The sequence below is a fragment of the Alexandromys fortis genome, unplaced genomic scaffold (genome assembly GCF_014885135.2).
Source record: "Alexandromys fortis isolate MF-2015 unplaced genomic scaffold, M_Fortis_MF-2015_v1.1 scaffold_3, whole genome shotgun sequence".
NCBI classification, from domain to species: Eukaryota; Metazoa; Chordata; class Mammalia; order Rodentia; family Cricetidae; genus Alexandromys; species Alexandromys fortis.
Genome location: NW_026067909.1, coordinates 15048531 through 15066035, shown reverse-complemented (window position 1 = coordinate 15066035; position 17505 = coordinate 15048531). Strand labels below are relative to the sequence as shown.

Here is a 17505-nt window from a genome sequence, read left to right as displayed (position 1 = left end):
TGAACCTCTATAGTATGACAATCAGAACATGACCCTTTTCAACTGGGTTAACTATAAAAATTGAGGCAGTTTATTTTGTTGGTCTTAACCCCCAACAAGGGCTCCTCCTCAGGCCTCAAAGCCAAGGACCCTGTTATTGATGCAGAAACCATAAATCAAAATAATACTGCAAGGGAAAATGCCGTCAAGGAAACCGGTGTTTATCTTGTTTGGTTCCAGCCGGGACAATTTCATCCCGGAACGTTTGTTTCTGTGCTTTCGGGTGTCCGGGTATTATTGGGCGTTGCGCTACGGCGGAGGTGGTTGCCACGGCGACGCCCTGAAAGATGGCTGCGACGCCTTCCTCGGATTCCGACAGCGGGAGAACTGAGAGGTGAAATCCCGGGTCCTTCCGCCTTCCTTTTCCTCAGATGAGTAAACGGTGCTTTGGTGCCAGGTCCTGGGCTCTTGCTTTCGGAAAGCGCTGGAAGTGCTGGAAGGGGCCGTTTAGAAGTCAGTTACAGAAAGTCGAAGGCCAAGAGTGTCCGTGACTGGCTGATGCTCCGGGCGCTAACTGATCCCATATTCCCCTTTCTCCGTGCCCTCAGTCTCAGGCGTCACCTTACTCAGCTTTCTTCCTTTCCCATGGGGCTTACTTTCCAACTGTGCTCTCCTTTCCCATCGCAGCAACGAAGCCAATTCGAAATGGCTGGACGCGCACTACGACCCCATGGCCAACATCCACACTTTCTCCTCCTGCTTGGGTGAGTCTCCAGACCTAGGAATGTCTAGGAGGGTGGGAGGATCAGGTAATGGTGAAGGCTTTGGGATTCTCAAGCACAACCCGTTTGTGTTTTCCAGCCCTGGCAGATTTGCACGGCGATGGGGAGTACAAGGTAGGCGATCAGAAAGTTGAGTGGGGAAAACTCAGAAGTGAGATTTGCAGAGGCTCAATATACTCAGGAACCCACTAGTACTGTAAAGACGCATTTAGTTGGACTTCTTTCTTTTAATGATTTATTTATTTTTATTTTATGTGCATTTGTGTTTTTCTTGCATGTATGTGTGAGGGTGTCAGATCCCCTGGAACTGGAGTTACAGACAGTTGTGAGCTGCCATATTGGGTACTGGGGATTGATTCAGGGTCCTCTGAAAGGGCAGTCAGTCCTCTTAACTGCTGAGCCATCTCCCCAACCCTGGAATTTCTTTTTAATTTAGAAAGTGAGCATTAATTTTATAACCTGATCTGTAGAAATAAAGCAAAAAGCAAAGTGCTGTAGACTTATGATGCCAAGACATATAATTCTCTGAAAATTAATTTGGGGGACTGGAGTGGTGGTACATGCCTTTAATCACAGCATTTTGACAATAGAGACAGTTGGATCTCTGTGAATTTGAGACTGGCCTGACAAGTTTGAGGCCAACCAGAACTACCTATCGAGACCCTGCCTGGATAAGCAAAACAAAGTAAAACAAACAAACAAAAACCCAATCCCCATCCGAAAACAAAAATAGCAAGAAAGTTAATTTTGAGATTTTTATTTATTTATTTAGGGTTGGGAGGATACATGAAGTGTGGCGGTTGGGTTACAACTTCTGAGAGTCAGTTCTCTCCCATGTAGGTTCCAGTGATTAAACTTAGGTCATCAGGAATGGTTACAAGTATCTTTGCCACTGCAGGCCCCAATTCTTGTTTTGGGGGATTTTTTGGGTTTTTTCTTTTTGTCCTTTAAAAGATTTTTTAAATATTTATTTATTATGTATACAATGTTCTTCTTGCATATGTCCCTGCAGACAGAAGTTGGCACCAGATCTTATTATAGATGGCTGTGAGCCACCATGTGGTTGCTGGGAATTGAACTCAGGACCTCTGGAAAAGCAGTCAATGCTCTTAACCACTGAGCCATCTCTCCAGCCCCTAAAAGATTTATTTATTCTATGTATGAGTGTCCTATCAACTTTATGCCAAACGAGGGCATCAGATGCCACTATAAATGACTGTGAGATACCATCTGGGTGCTGGGAATTGAATCCAGGTTCCCTGGAAGAGCAATCAGTGCTCTTAACCTCTGAGCCATCTCTCCAGCCCCCCAATTTTTATGTCTAATGGTTACTGTTCAATTATTTTAGTTTATTATACAAAATAATGGGCTTAAAAATAAGAAATGGTTCACAAAACTGGTTTAGGTTTTTTTTGTTGTTTTGTTTTAAGACAGTCTCAGTGTAGTACTCTTGGCTGTCTTGGAACTCACTATGTAGATTAAGTTTCAGATTGGACTCAAACTCACAGAGATCCATCCATTTGCCTTTGCCTCCCAAGTGCCAGGATTAAAGGCAGGGGCCACCATGCCCATTTTCCGTGTGTCATCTTTGAGTAGACACTGTGCTAATAATCTTCCCTACGTCGTCCAAGTTTTAGTATATGTGCTGCGGAGTGAGCACACAGCCTCTTAGTTTAGATACTGTGAGCTGAGCTGGAGCTGAGTGAAATGGAGGCATTTGTGAGCTGTGTTCAAAGTCCTGGGTTCAGTCCCCAGCACCACAGTAAAAGAAAAGGAACGAGTGATGAAGGGTAAGCCACTCATTTACCACCCCTGAATACTCACCAGGCTCAAATAATTGAAGAGTTCATTTGATCTTCTCCAGGTGTCATGGGGTAGATAGTCCAGTTTTGCAAGAGAGAAACCTGAGTTCAGAATGGCTAATGAGCTTTCCTAGGGCAATAGCTCTTCCAAGCCCACAGCAAAACCTTTGTGAATGTGAGGATGGACTAGGAAGCACCAACAAAAAGGCTGAGCCTAAGAAGGTCCTAAAGAAATGACCGCTATGCTGAATGGTTTGTCCCTGCAGCTGGTGGTGGGAGACCTTGGCCCAGGTGGGCAGCAGCCCCGCTTGAAGGTGCTGAAAGGCCCGACAGTGCTGACCGAAAGCCCACTGACTGCCCTGCCAGCGTCTGCTGCCACCTTCCTCATGGAGCAGCATGAGCCCAGGACACCAGCCCTGGCGCTTGCTTCAGGACCGTGTGTCTATGTATATAAGAATCTTAGACCCTACTTCAAGTTCAGCCTGCCCCAGTTACCTCCAAACCCTTTGGAACAAGATCTTTGGAACCAAGCCAAAGAGGTAAGTGGCCCAGGGAACGAGAATGCAAAGATAGCAGCTATTGAATGAGGAGGACCAGATTCTCAGAAGAGTGGGCTCACAAGTGACCAATAGCGGGAGGTAGGCCATAGCCCACCTCTGGCAGCAGCAGTGAGATGTATGTGCTCAGCCCCAAGGAATAGCTTCCAGGGAGGCACTGAGCCCGAGAATCCCTCTGCACTAGCCACATACCTTTCTACCTGTGGGGGAAGGGAAACCAAAGAAAGGACAGGCTCACTAGAGTGAGTGGGAGGTAGCCCTGGGGAGTAGGGATACCTAGGGGAGGCAGCTGTAAAGAGGATGATGGACATTAACATGATCCTGAAACTGGATTCAAATTCAAAAACTGGCCTCGGGGTTCGTAGCAGGGAGTTGGAAAAAACTGGGGAGGAAGACCCACTCTTGTCCCCAGGTATAGCCGTAGTGAGCTGGCTGAGGACATGGCTTAAGACATGGCTGTTAGAGCTCACAGGCTCTCCCTTCTTTCCATGCTAACACAGGACCGGATCGACCCCTTAACCCTGAAGGAGATGCTGGAGGGCATCCGGTGAGAGCCCACTTCCTCGCTTTCCATGCCTTCATCCCAAAACTCCCCTGTGAACCTTCACTAAAGCTGCCATTTTGGCCACTCTCATTGCAGGGAAAAGGCAGAGGTGCCTTTGTCTGTACAGTCACTCAGGTAGGAGTCGTGTGGAGGTGGGGCAAAGGGGGTGTCTGTGGCCTGGCCCCAGGGGCAGCCAGGGCATGGCATGCAGATGCTAGTTCTACATGTGTGCAGGTTTCTGCAGCTGGAGCTGAGTGAAATGGAAGCATTTGTGAACCAGCACAAGTCCAAGGTTATCAAGCGGCAGGTAATGCCCTTTCTCTTTTTATTGCCCTATAAAAGCGCTTACATTCTTAAAATTGGGTATGCTAGTGTGTGGAGGTGTATGTGTGTGGAGGCCAGAGGACCTTAGGTGCTGTCCCCTGGGATGCCATCCGTCTCCTTGGATATAAGGTTGCTCTTGGCATAGAGCTCACCAATTAGTCTGCATCAGCCAGCCAGGAAGCCCCAGGAATCCAGCTGTCCCTGCCTCCCCTGCACTGGTATTACAGGAACATGTCACCTTGCCTGGCATCTCTTGCATGGCTTCTGGGAGTCAAACTCAGCTCCTCCTTACCAGGCAAGCATTTTCTGTATCCCCGGAACTATATCCCCAGCTCCAAATACTCTCTTTGAGAGAGAGAGTGCTACATGAGCAGTTCTAACACAGCCAGGCCAGTGGCACTCGGCGGTTTTCCCTCCAGCCGTACTGCAGGTCGAGGGTCTCAGCAGGTGCCGTCTATATCTGTAGTTAACAGGGACAGCTATCAACAGCTGGGACATAATATTAATTATCAAACATTTTCTTTCTTTTTTTTTTTAATTTTTTTTTTTTTTTTTTTGGTTTTCGAGACAGGGTTTCTCTGTAGCTTTGTTGCCCATCCCGGAACTAGCTCTTGTAGACCAGGCTGGCTTCGAACTCCCAGAGATCCTCCTGCCTCTGCCTCCCGAGTGCTGGGATTAAAGGCCTGTGCCACCACCACCCGGAATCAAACATTTTCTTAAAGGTGAAGGTAGTTACATTTTTGTTGCAGAATATTTAGAAAACAGAAGTATAAAGATGATTGTGCTACCTAGAGACACCCACTTACCGTTTCCGTTCGTTTCTTTCACACTGCCTTTCTCGCTGCTTCTCTCGAGCAGCACCTTATTTCGAGCCTTAAGCAGCCATCGAGAACTCTAATTTTAGTAGCTCACTAATCGTTTAATTGGTTATTTGTGATGTCTTTCACTGGTTTGGTTTGGTTGCTGTTTTGTTTTGTTTTGAGACAGGATTTCTCTGTGTAGTCCTGGCTATTCTGGAACTCTCCCTGTAGATTAGGTTGGTCTCAGATTCACAGAGATCGGCTGCCTCTGCCTCCTGAGCACTGGAATTAAAGGCGTGCGCCACCATGGCCAGTTTGGATCTTCTTTTAAAACATGTGTTTGTTGTTTAGAGAGTTTTCTTTTGTTTTATTTTTGAGATAAGGACTTGCTAGGTAGTTCTAGCTGGCCTGGAACTGTGTAACTGGATTTGTAAGCCAAGCTCACTTGAACATGCAGCAATCCTCTTGCCTCCGCTTCCCCAGTGCTGAAAAATTACAGGTATGAGCCACATACTCTGCTCTCAAATATGTGGCCATGTTGGTTTTGACTATATGAATAGCTGATAAGTAGTTTAGACAATACTCGTTGTTAAGAATTTAGGTTTGTTGCAAAAACACTTTTGACATTAACATTCAGACACGCCTCATGCTTGCTCCTCCTCTTTTGCCCTTTTCCTTCACGCCTCTGACTCTGGGTGTCTGGGGACATGGTGGAGTCCTTCTGCAGACAGTCATCACCACCATGACGACCCTGAAGAAGAACCTGGCGGACGAAGATGCAGTGTCCTGTCTGGTGCTGGGCACTGAGAACAAGGAGCTCCTGGTACTTGACCCTGAGGCCTTCACCATTCTGACCAAGGTCAGTATCAGGTCTGTCCCTGGCTATGTACAAGGTCCAGGCTGCACTCTTGTTCTCTCAGTTGTGGTGGTGTCCAGTCACTGAAGGAGGATGAGAGCATGTAGTTAGGCACAAAGAAAAAGATAGATATCCCAAGAGCTCACCACCACTGGGTCGAGTATGAACGCTTCAGCAAGGATCCTTCTAGATGTCCTCACATGTGGCATCGTTACCTAACTTGAGTCAAACATAATTTTATCCAGAGGTATATTTCCGTTCTAGTTTCATTATTGCTGCTGTGATAGAATACCCCGACAAAGAGCATTGTGGGAAGAAAGGGTTTGAATTACAGCTCCAGGTTACAGGCTATCCCTTCAGGGAAGCCAAGCAGCTGCTCACCTCACGTCCACAGTCTAGAGCAGAGAAAAAGGAATGCACCCGTGTTGTTTGCTTGCTGTGCTTAATCTTCAGCTGGCTTTCTTCACTCAAACAGTTCAGAGCCTGGACACTGAGTTGGTACACATTCAAGGGGTGCCTTGCCACCTCAGTTAACAATCAAGACAATTGCCCACAGACCAATCTGAGCTAGGTACCTCTCAACTGAACCTCCCCGCACAAGTGGTTCCAGGCTTTGCTAAGTTGATGTTAAATGCAAACAGCACAGCAGCCTTAGATAAGCAGGCTCGTGTACAGCATCCAACAGTTCATTCTTTTCACGTTACTGCGTGATGTCAGTGACCTCCTGTGTCTACAAAACCGCATCAACCTTTTTGTTTCATTTTTGCCTTTTTTTTTTTTTTTTTTTGCAGTGTAGCTCAGGGTAGCCTTGGACTTGTGATCCTCCTGCCTCCATCTCCCAAGTGTTGGTATTATGGTATATATTACCACTCCCAGCTTTCTATCAGCTCTTTTTTTAAAAAAAAAATATTTATTTATTTATTTATTTATTTATTTATTTATTTATTTATTTATTTATTATGTATACAATATTCTGTCTGTGTGTATGCTACAAGCCAGAAGAGGGCACCAGACCTCATTACAGATGGTTGTGAGCCACCATGTGGTTGCTGGGAATTGAGCTCAGGTCCTTTGAAAGAGCAGGCAATGCTCTTAACCTCTGAGCCATCTCTCCAGCCCCACTATCAGCCCTATTAAAGGTCCCACATAGCCGTTCTCTATGTAAATACATATATAGATGTATTTATGTTGCCACTTGATTTTTGGTGTCCACTTAAATGTTTTTCACTATTATTAATGCTGCTACAGTGGTCTTCCATGTTCAAACAAAGTAGGCCAACTTTATATGTCACTTAAATAGTTCTGATACTTTCCTGGAGGTGGCAGAGTTTAGCCAGATGGTATAGCTGTGCAGGAATGGGAAGTGAATGATCAATGGGAAGTGAATTAAGCGATTAGGATTTTAATCAAGAATTAACAGTTTCTTCCAACTATGGTCAGTATGTTTTGAGCCTTTTCTCTGCAGATGAGCCTACCCAGTGTCCCTGTCTTCCTGGAAGTTTCCGGCCAGTTTGATGTGGAGTTCCGGCTGACTGCTGCCTGCCGAAATGGGAGCGTCTATATCCTGAGAAGGTAGCCACAGAGAGACCTGGTGGTTTCAGAGACTTGCAAGATGAACAGGAGGTTTGGGGGCTGAATTTTGGGATTGAAAAGATATGAGAATCCATAAAGGAGGTTGAATTGGTGAGAGCAGAAGTCGGGGGAGGAGGCTGGCAAAGTGAGAGCCTGGCACGATGGAGGTCATCCATGAACAGTGTGGTCAGAGGTGGAGGGGACAGATGCAGTCTCTTGTGTTTGTTAGATTGTTTTATAATGTATGTGATGGACGCATGCATTGGTTTGATATTCCAGACAGCCTTTTCACCCAAGACACTGATTGCGCATCTGCTCATCATTCAGCACTGTACAGGGTGTAGGGATATGCTGAGTGGGATGCTGAGTGGGATGCTGGGGAAGACAAAGATCAAAGATATTGCAAGTTAGATGAGAGCTTTGTAGGAGCAATGGAGGCTGAGTGGGAAGAGAAACATCACCTGTGTGGTGGCTTGAAGGGGTGTGCACCTGTGATCCCAACATTTGGAAGGCTAAGAAGGGAGACTTCCTGGATCCCAGGAATCTGCACCAACCCTGGCCAAAGAAAGAGCCCAGAAGCCAGTGAAGACTCACAGTCATTGGCTGGCCGGAAGAAAAGTGGGCCACGGCCCGTGTTGAAAAGCATTGCCCAGTAGGGTGATTTCTGGGAAAGGAAATTACATCTGTAAATACATGTATGGAGTATGTACCATGCCACTTGGTCTTGGTGTCCACTTAAATGGTTTTCATTATTATTAAGCTGCTACAGTGGTCTTCCATGTTCAAAGTAGACCAACTTTGTCTGTCACTGAAATAGTTCTGATACTTTCCTGGCAGTGACAAGAGTTTAGCCAGATGGTATAGACTTAAAGCTGTGCAGGAATTTAAGCTGTGACCAATGGGAAGTGAATGAAGAGATTAGGATTTTATAGGATTTTCATCAGGAATTAACAGTTCCTTCTGGAAAAGGAGAACTAAGGTGGAGAGACAGGAAAGCTGAAGGGGACATCAACAGTAAGTGTGCTGCCTTTTAGTGATGAGCAGTGAACTTCCTGGGTCCAATAGCACTAGACCACTCTAAGGTAAACGCACCACAACTCTGACGTCCCAGCTGTGACACTTGTCACCATTGTGAGGGCAGGAAGAGACAGGGTAGGAAAACAGCTGGTGTTATCCAGGGTCACACATCTACAAAGTGGTAGATGGAGAAATAATCCCATCACCTACTCAGGACCAGGGCTGCTTTCAGGTTAATCTGGGGGTGCTTAGGAGGGATGGGTCAGCCCAAGACATAGAGGCAAGGCTTCTCTAGGCAGCAATTGTGTGTTTATTCCACAGAGACTCCAAACACCCCAAATACTGCATCGAGTTGAGTGCCCAGCCTGTGGGGCTGGTCCGGGTACACAAGACCCTGGTGGTGGGCAGCACTCAGGAGAGCCTGCATGGCTTCACCCACAAGGTGTGGTCTCTGGCAAGCCCTTCCCCCTCGACACCGTCTGCCCTATGAACCCTACCCTGCTGCTCCAGCTGCCCTTTCTTTCCACTTGAGGCCCTGAGCTCCCTACAGACATACTGGCTGTTTCTTGCTAGGGTAAGAAGCTGTGGACAGTGCAGATGCCTGCAGCTATCCTGACCATGAATCTCCTGGATCAGCGTTCCCGGGGCCTGCAAGCTGTCATGGCTGCTCTGGCCAATGGGGAAGTCCGCATTTACCGTGACAAGGCCCTGCTTAATGTCATCCATGCCCCTGTAAGCATACCTCCAGCATTGCCGCTGGCTCTTCCCTACCCCTGCCCCCCCCCCCCCCCCCGCTTTTATAATTTATTTAATCTTTGACAGTTTCATATATGTATGTAGTTGATCTCATTCACCCACATTCCACATTTAACTCCCTAACTCCCTCTGATACCCTTTCCTGCAACAGGTCTCTTCTGCTTTCATGGTTTTTTTAATAACCCACTGAATTAATGAGGACTGTTGGCATGTGTGTGGGGTGAGTGTATTTACTGACTTATGGATGACTTACTGGTGGCTTACACCCCTGAAGAAAAATGATTCCCCTGCCTCCAGCAGCCATTGACTGCCAGTAGCTCCTTAGCTTGGGTGGGGCCTCATCAGCCCCTCCCCATCTATCTAGCCCTGCTTCTTCCCTGCCTCTCCTGACTCATAGGGACAAGTCTCAGAAATAATGGTTGAACCTATCATGATGTGGACAGTTGCCACATGAGGTATGACAAATTGGTTTTCCAAGTGGATGAATGGCAGAGGAACATTCTAGAGAACAGCATGTACGAAGGCTGAGGGGGGCATAAAAGCTCTTTTTTTTTTTTTTTGCGATGGTCTCATTGTGTAGCGCTAGCTGACCTGGACCTCACTTTATGGACCAAGTTGGCCTCTAACTCACAGGGATCTGCCTGCCTTTGCCTCCTGAGTGCTGGCATTAAAAGCCTATGCCACTATGCTCTGCTCTTTATTATTATTATTATTAAAATATAATTACATAATTGTCTCTTTCCCTCCAACCCATCTTCCTTGCTCCCTCTCAAAATTGTGGCCTCTCTCTTTAGCTGTTAATTGTTTTACACACACACACACACACACACACACACACACTTACAATCTGATCAACCCATTTTAGTATGTGTATGATTTCAGGGCTGACTACTTGGTATTGAATAACCAATTAGGATTTTTTTTTATTAAGTTAATTTTGTGTGTATGGCTGTTTGCCTGCATGCATGTCTTTGCACCACAAGTGCACAGTCCCACAGAGGCCAGAAGAAGACGTAGGATCCTCTGGATCTGGAGTTACAGGCCACCATGTGGACACTGCAAAACAAACCTGAGTCCTCTGATAAAGCAGCCAGTGCTTTTAACTGCTGATCCATTTCACCAGTTCTAGGGTTCTTTATATAGATGATAGATAGATAGATAGATAGATAGATAGATAGATAGATAGATAGATTTTTTTTAGATATATGTATTTCCCATATGTGCATGTGCCAGGGTGAGCATTTTGGAGACCAGAGGACAAGTTTTAGGGATGAGCGCTCCTGCCCTTGTGGGCTCTGGGGATTGAACTCAGGTTGCCAGACTTGTACAGTAAGAGCTTTTACCCTCTGAACCATCTCACCAGCCCCACATGAACATCCCTTTTGTTTGTTTGTTTTTCAAGACAGGGTTTCTCTGTAGCATTAGAGCCTCTCCTGGAACTGGCTCTTATAGACCAGGCTGGCCTCGAACTCACAGAGATTCGCCTGCCTCTGCCTCCCAAGTACTGGGATTAAAGGCCACCACTGCCCAGCCCCACATGAACATTCTTAATGCCAAAATCTAAGTGGTTTTATGATCACTATATAAAATCTGAAAGTAGTGTTTGGGCCTGGTAGTACCGGGAGGGTAGGAAGTTAGGAGAATAAAGAGGAGAAAACTGGGTACAATAGATTGGAGTCTGATGTGGAAGACTTTAAATATCCTGCCCAGAAGAGCAAAAGCCATTGTAAGTTTGTAATTTTGAAAGGCAGTAGAGGCCACCAAGGACACAGTGGAGACAAGAGACACAGACAAGGTGGCCCAAGAGACTGATTAGAAGGCCACCCCAAAAGAGGGCTAAGTGTGGAACTTCAGCAGGGCCAGTGAGGTTGGAAGGGAGATGAATAACCCAAGAAATATTTCCAAGGCAACACTGCTATAGCTTTTCTTCATATCTTAACCATTTTCACTTCCATCTGGGCTCTCCCCTCCAGCCCATCTTGCTTTGCTTCTCAAGGTATTTTCCCAGGTAAAATCTGGTTTGTCCACATAGGATGCAGTAACCAGCCTTTGCTTTGGCCGATACGGTCGAGAGGACAACACCCTCATCATGACTACTCGAGGTGAGGACTCAGACCTGGGAAGGGTGGGGCGCGCCTGCAGTGAAGAGGATGAGACTGGGGGGGAAGGGGGTGAAAAGATGGCCGGTGGAAATCCTGCAGACATGTCCCGTGTAACGTGCATCAGCTCATCAGCAGTTGGATTTTTCTGCGTAGACGCTAATCCTGGTCAAGCTGCTGCCTCTGCACTTAGCCAGCACCCTCAGCACCCATCATAGTGCCAAAAACATCACAGTGCTTTATACACAGCTGCTGTCTGAATGAGTGGATTAGTGATAGGAGATGCTGGAAGCCGAGGGCGCTGTCACACACACTAATAGCAGCACTTGGGAAGGTGGAGCAAGTGGTCGAAGTCATGTTTTGACACGGAGTTCGAGGCTTTCCTAAGCCACATGGGTCCCTTCTTCAGGAGAAAAGACAGACTTGAGATACTCCATTCCATCTAGAAAGTGAGCCTCGTCAGGAAGGCATGAGTGGAATTGTTTTGGGAAGAATGAGAATGTGGGGTAGGACAGGAGAATGAATATGTTTTTTTTGCCCGCTTTTCAGGTGGTGGCCTGATCATTAAGATCCTGAAGCGTACAGCAGTGTTTGTAGAAGGGACAGGTGAGATGGGCCCACCACTTGCACAGACCACAAAACTCAACGTGCCCCGAAAGACCCGGCTATATGTGGATCAGACCCTGCGAGAGCGGGAAGCTGGCACTGGTAAGACTCAGGGAAGAACACAGAGAATCCCACTGGGTGCCTAGAACATGAGAGAAACCTTAGCCAACGGGAAAGGTCAGAGTATAGCCGTCAAGTAGCAAACTAACCCTCAAGGCAGAGGGTGCTGGTGGTGAGAATCAGGGGCTCTTAGCATCCAGAGCCAGCGGTTACTTCCAGATGCAGGAATTCTCAAGAGAAAAGGAGAAATTCGCCAGGATTCTTGTTAAGTTTTCCTGTTCACCCGCTCATTCATTACCTGTGATGATACCACGCATACTGTGCGTCTTGAACTGGGCTATCCCCTAGCTTGGAAGCTCAGTCCATCCGGCCAACTTGATGTTGTGTGCTAGATGCTTTCTTCCAGGGGCTGCTGGAGCACAAGCAAGGGAGTAAAAAATACTGCTGGGCATGATGGTGGCATGGGGGACGGGCAGAGAGGGCGGATCTCTATGAGACTGAGGTCAGAAGAGTTACATAGTAAGACCTTGTCTCAAAACCAAACCAAACAAAACCCAGCAAAACATGTAAATGAAACAATGGATAAAGTGTCAAAAAATTCAGTAGGGAGTTAAGTTCTATCAGATGACCAGATTTAAACTCTTGAAATCTCATAATCTTGGGCTGGAGAGATAGCTCAGCAGTGAAGGGCACTAGCTACTCTTCCATAGGACCCAAGTTTGAGTCCCAGCACCCATCTGGCAGCTCATAATCATCTTAAGGCCTTTTCAGTGGGTCTGATGCCCTCTTCTGGCCTCTACAGGTGCTACACTCATGTGCACATACCCACATGTAGGCACACACAGAGACACATTAAAAATAAATAGATAGATATTGAAAATCCCAAGATGTTTTTTTTTTTTTTTTTTTTTTTTTTTTTTTTTTAAAATATTTATTTATTTATTATGTATACAATATTCTGTCTGTGTGTATGCCTGCAGGCCAGAAGAGGGCACCAGACCCCATTACAGATGGTTGTGAGCCACCATGTGGTTGCTGGGAATTGAACTCAGGACCTTTGGAAGAGCAAGCAATGCTCTTAACCACTGAGCCATCTCTCCAGCCCCCAGCAAGATGTTTTTTATATGTGCCAATAATGTCTGACTGGCAAATATGACAGAAAAAGGTCATAGCAAAGAAACCCCTGGAAATAAACACAATGAGAAGATGTACAGAGTCTAGTAAAGAAAACTAAAACTGTCATCATGATGGATGTGGTGGCACACCCTTATAATCCCAGCACTTGGAAGGTGGAAGGTGGGTATCAAGTTCGTGGTCAGCCTTGGTTACATAGTGAGACCTGACTAAAAACCAGCACCAAGGCAGTTAGAATGTGGCTGTGGCTGTCTGTAGAGGGGGATTTGAAGAAGGGTCATCTGCTCCTGGCAAACGGTTAGGGGTAAGAGATGAACCAAGGGGACTTGGGGATAGTGTCCAGTGGGTAGGCAGGTATAGCAAGTGAGTCAGGGTGAGGCTGGTTTCTGTTATGTTGAACATGGTGTGGATGGCATCTCGGGTGGAGATGACCAAAACTGAGGCAGCCTGGGCCCCCATGAGCTGCTGGGGACACATCACACAACTGTGTCTGCACATCTGGAGCTTGGCATGTGGATATGGGAGCAAGTCTAAAGCCTTAAGGAGCTGGAAACTGATGTTCTTTGGGGCAGCCAGATTCAGAGCAGGCCCTGTATTATCCAGAGATCAAGAATGGTGGGTGAGAAGACAAAGGTCAAGACCAGCCTTGGGGGCTAGACAGAAGGAGCCTGGGGTAGGGAGCGAGATTAGGAGGAAATAGGGTATGGGCCACAGCATCCAGTGTGGCACTTCCTACCCCTGTATTCCCAGCTTCTTCAGGCCTTACCCTTCCCGCCTTCTCTGTTCTTCAGGTACTCTGAACAAGAGTGTTGTCCCCTCCACTGCTTCATTCAGCCTTTGTGTTCCCCTGCAGCCATGCACCGAACCTTCCAGACAGACCTCTACCTGCTGCGCCTGCGGGCTGCCAGAGCCTATGTACAGGCCCTGGAGTCCAGCCTGAGCCCCATGTCAACCACATCTCGGGAGCCACTCAAGCTGCATGCTGTGGTAAGCACCCAGGTGTAGGGACATTAGGGACAGACGGGGTGAGTGGGTTCCTCCTGCCGTGCAGGTAAGCGCCCAGAGCCAATGCCAACCCACTACCTAGCCCTGTGCTCCTTTCTCACCTCCCCACAGATCTAGAGACTGAGGCCCTGTCCTCCTGAGAGGACTGTTCTTACCTCCTGTACTGCTCCTCAGGAGGGCTGTTCAGTCTTCTATACTGTCCTCTCTGTGGTTGGCTACTGAGGGGTACATACTCCCCTGTTCCATGCTGTACCTCAAACAAACTCCTAAGCTGGAGTGGGATATGAGCACAGAGTAGTTAAAATGGGAGGGAAGACTTTTGTTGGCATGGACAGCCTAAGGGAATAGGACTGCCTGGTGCAGGAAGGGGCACCATGACCTGACCCTAGGTGACCAGGGCATGTACACACAGACACACACATACAGACACATATACATACACATGCAGACATAGACACACACAGACAGACACACACATACAGACACATATACATACACATGCAGACATAGACACAGAGACACACACACAGATACACAAATACAGACATACACACAAGACATAATACAGACATACACATGCATACACAAGCAATCTCAAGGCCCATAGGGCCCCAGTCACTTCTCAGGGAGCCTGAGTTGTCAGAGCCTCCCAAATTCTACTTGCTCCTTTTATTTTCTTCTTCTTCTTCCCTGTTTCTCTAAGACAGGGTTTCTCCGTGTAGCCCTGGCTGTCCTGGAACTCACTCTGTAGACCAGGCTGGCCTTAAATTCAGAGATCTGCCTGTGTCTGCTTCCCAAGTGCTAAGATAAAGGCCTGCACCGCCATGCCAGCTTCAGTTGTTTCCTTTCTGAAGAGAGGGGCTAGATACAGAAGAAAGGGTTACAGAGCCCCTGAGAATGGGGCATTGAGCCTCTGGGATGAGCCTAGAAGGCCGTCAGGCCCTGAGGTCACTGATGGCACAGCTGCAGTGCCCAGCCAACTTTACTTCAACTCTCGAGACTCCATCAAGAGCTTCCCTGATCTGTGCCTTTGCTATCCTGTACACCTCTGGGCTTCTGTGCTCTTAAGAAGCAGGTGGACAGAATTGAAAAATGCTGGCTTGACAGTATTGATGGGGAAGCAGCAGGCAAGGAGTGGTATTCAGTGTGCACGGCCAATAGGTCCTAAGGGCCTCTCCATCTACTCTTTCCACAGGTTCAAGGCCTGGGCCCTACCTTTAAGCTCACACTTCACCTACAGAATACCTCAACAGCTCGGCCAGTACTGGGGCTGCAGGTCTGCTTCTTGTACAACGAGACACTCTATTCCCTGCCCCGGGCCTTCTTCAAGGTACTGGGTCTCCACGTTGACATGGGCTCCAACAGTCAGGACTGGGGCTGACAAGGTGCCCCTAGCCTTTAGGTTGAGATAAGGGAGTGGCCAGCAGACCGACCCAAGCCAGAGACCAGACTCAGCTCCTGCCTCTACTGCCTTTTTCCCAGTTAAAGACTCCAGGTAGCCACACAGAGGGGATGGAAAAGAGCAGAGTGAGTGCCGCCTCTGCCCTCCCCCATGCTGTTGAGGGTAGGGAGCTCCAGAACTCATGCTGCTTCCAGCTGTTCCTGCTGGAGAACAGGAGCTGCTCTGCCCTTTCTACAGAAGCAAAGGTTCAGGTTTCCCCCAGGCCCTGAGGTGTCCTCAAGTTGGGAAAAGCAATAACCAAGACTCTTGAATAGGGAGGAATTAACTTTGGCCTTGGTAGCTGTGGAGAGGTCTGGGATTCACCACAGACACATGGACCTGCCATGCACTTCCCCTCCCTTCCCCTTGTTCCCTGGCTCTGGCCAGGCATGCCTGCCCAGGCTAAAGCCCAGTGGAGAGGCACAAATGCTGTGAAGGCTGCCAAACACTGGGTATACACTGAGTATGTGGGCTTTGAGGACGAGTTTATTTTTGTCTCCCAAACATAGGTTCCTATGTTGGTGCCAGGACTCAGTTACCCACTGGAGACCTTTGTGGAGAGTCTCAGTAGCAAGGGCATCTCAGACATGATCAAGGTAGGTTGCTCTTTGGTGTTCGGAGGCAAGTGGGATCCTGGGGAAGACAGTAGGGTGAGGGTGGGCAGGACTCTGGGGCTTTGGGCTGCATGGGATATGTCAGCGCAGCAGAGGCTCCCAGCCTTCCCATCCTGTGACAGACAGGCTGGTAGCCTATCTTTTGAGCCAGCACAGACAGAAGATTTGGTGTTAGCAAAGAGGAGAGGTCAAGGTGTGTGCCCCCTCCACCATGTCTTCTCTGTAGGTGCTGGTGCTCCGAGAAGGCCAGAGTGCACCCCTGCTGAGTGCCCACATCAACATGCCTGTGAGTGAGGGGCTGGCAGCTGCTTGAGCCCTGGGCCAACACTCAAGCCTTCACAGAAAGGAGCCAGCCAGATCCAGTGACTTCCAGTGTCCCCAGGCCATACCCCCACACAGCGGGGTACTGAGGCTTCAGCTTCCTGTTCCTCTCTGAAACAGTCTCTGCTCCCCACTTTTGCCTCTGGGCCTGAGCCACAAGACAGGGGGTGCTCAGAATCAGCTCCTCCTCCCTCAGAACCCTCCTGAGCACTGTCCCACAATTCCTGCTGCCTGCCACTCTCCCCAGCTCTTTAAAGAAATCTCCCCAGGTCCCAAGAAGAGAACTGAGGTGATCAAAGTGAGCAGAGGCCCAGTCCTTCCTTCCACCCATCTGTTTCAGATCAAGAACACAATTGCTCAGGGCGTTGATTGGCCTGGGAATTCGGCTGATACAGCCCCTGCTGCCCTTTAAGGTTTCTGCCAGCTTAGCTTGCAGGCACTTGTACTAAGCATTCCTCGTGAATGAGGGGCTCTACTTTTCTACCGTGCTGCTCAGGAGCACAGGGCTCTGTCCACAATCTGAGACTAGCCACAAAGATTGCCAGAGGAGGGGTGCAAGAGGTAGAGGGGATCCATGTGAGGAGCTGGAGGTCCCAGCCGCAGCCAGAGCTCCCACACAGCAGCTGCTCCTGACCTGAATGCTCGAGTCGAGTCCAGAGACATCATTCCTGAAATGGAATACCAAGCTAGATAGCAGAGCTAGGGCTGGTGGCTTGAGGCAGACCCAAGAAGCAGATGCCAACCAGTACCTGTGAGGATACACTTAGCCCAAATGGTCCAGAGGGTGGAATGTTTTCTGTGCCGTGGCAAAAATATGCATGAGGTTCCTGGAAAAGGTGCACATTAGGGGTCTAGAATGAAGCAGAAGACTAAAGGTGTATTCAGATGCCAGCGGCCCCTGGCCCTCCTCAAAGACCATTCTGAACAATTTGAGAATCGGGCCCTGCTCCATGGAGACCAACATTTTCTCTTGTCTGACCAGGTTGAGCCTGGTGTGTGGCACACAGCTCAGGCCTGCCTCCTCAGGCTTCTTCCTCTCTCCAGTAAAAGAAGAGTTTAACTGGATTAATTCCGAACAGCTCTAACATCATCAGAGCTTGGCAGCTCCTAGGGAGTAAGGCAAAAAAACATTCCAAAAAGGCTATACTGAACTGCATGACTTTTGCTCACAGGACCAATGGCTCCAATTTGGCCAGTACTGCCCAGTGACAGCATCTGAGTCCACTTGGGGCCCAG

General features: G+C 48.2%; 1 protein-coding gene across 1 annotated transcript; it reads left to right on the top strand.

Moving 5' to 3' along the window:
- Positions 1 to 302: 302 nt before the first annotated feature.
- On the top strand, positions 303 to 17065 carry Bbs1 (Bardet-Biedl syndrome 1). Its single transcript, XM_050137584.1, has 17 exons — positions 303 to 373; positions 667 to 743; positions 841 to 875; positions 2830 to 3102; positions 3621 to 3667; positions 3761 to 3799; positions 3899 to 3971; positions 5516 to 5647; positions 7110 to 7216; positions 8555 to 8675; positions 8807 to 8965; positions 11022 to 11091; positions 11638 to 11796; positions 13742 to 13875; positions 15089 to 15223; positions 15844 to 15930; positions 16175 to 17065. Exons 1-17 carry the CDS (start codon positions 327 to 329, stop codon positions 16259 to 16261), a joined length of 1782 nt encoding a protein of 593 aa, XP_049993541.1. The 5' UTR covers positions 303 to 326; the 3' UTR covers positions 16262 to 17065.
- Positions 17066 to 17505: the final 440 nt, after the last annotated feature.

Excerpts from the sequence above, each read along its gene's own strand:
- Bbs1 (XM_050137584.1), top strand. The coding sequence starts at position 327 with ATGGCTGCGACGCCTTCCTCGGATTCCGACAGCGGGAGAACTGAGAG. Across the intron at positions 374-666 it reads GACAGCGGGAGAACTGAGAG|CAACGAAGCCAATTCGAAAT; the intron begins GTGAAATCCCGG and ends TTCCCATCGCAG. Across the intron at positions 8,966-11,021 it reads TTAATGTCATCCATGCCCCT|GATGCAGTAACCAGCCTTTG; the intron begins GTAAGCATACCT and ends TTGTCCACATAG.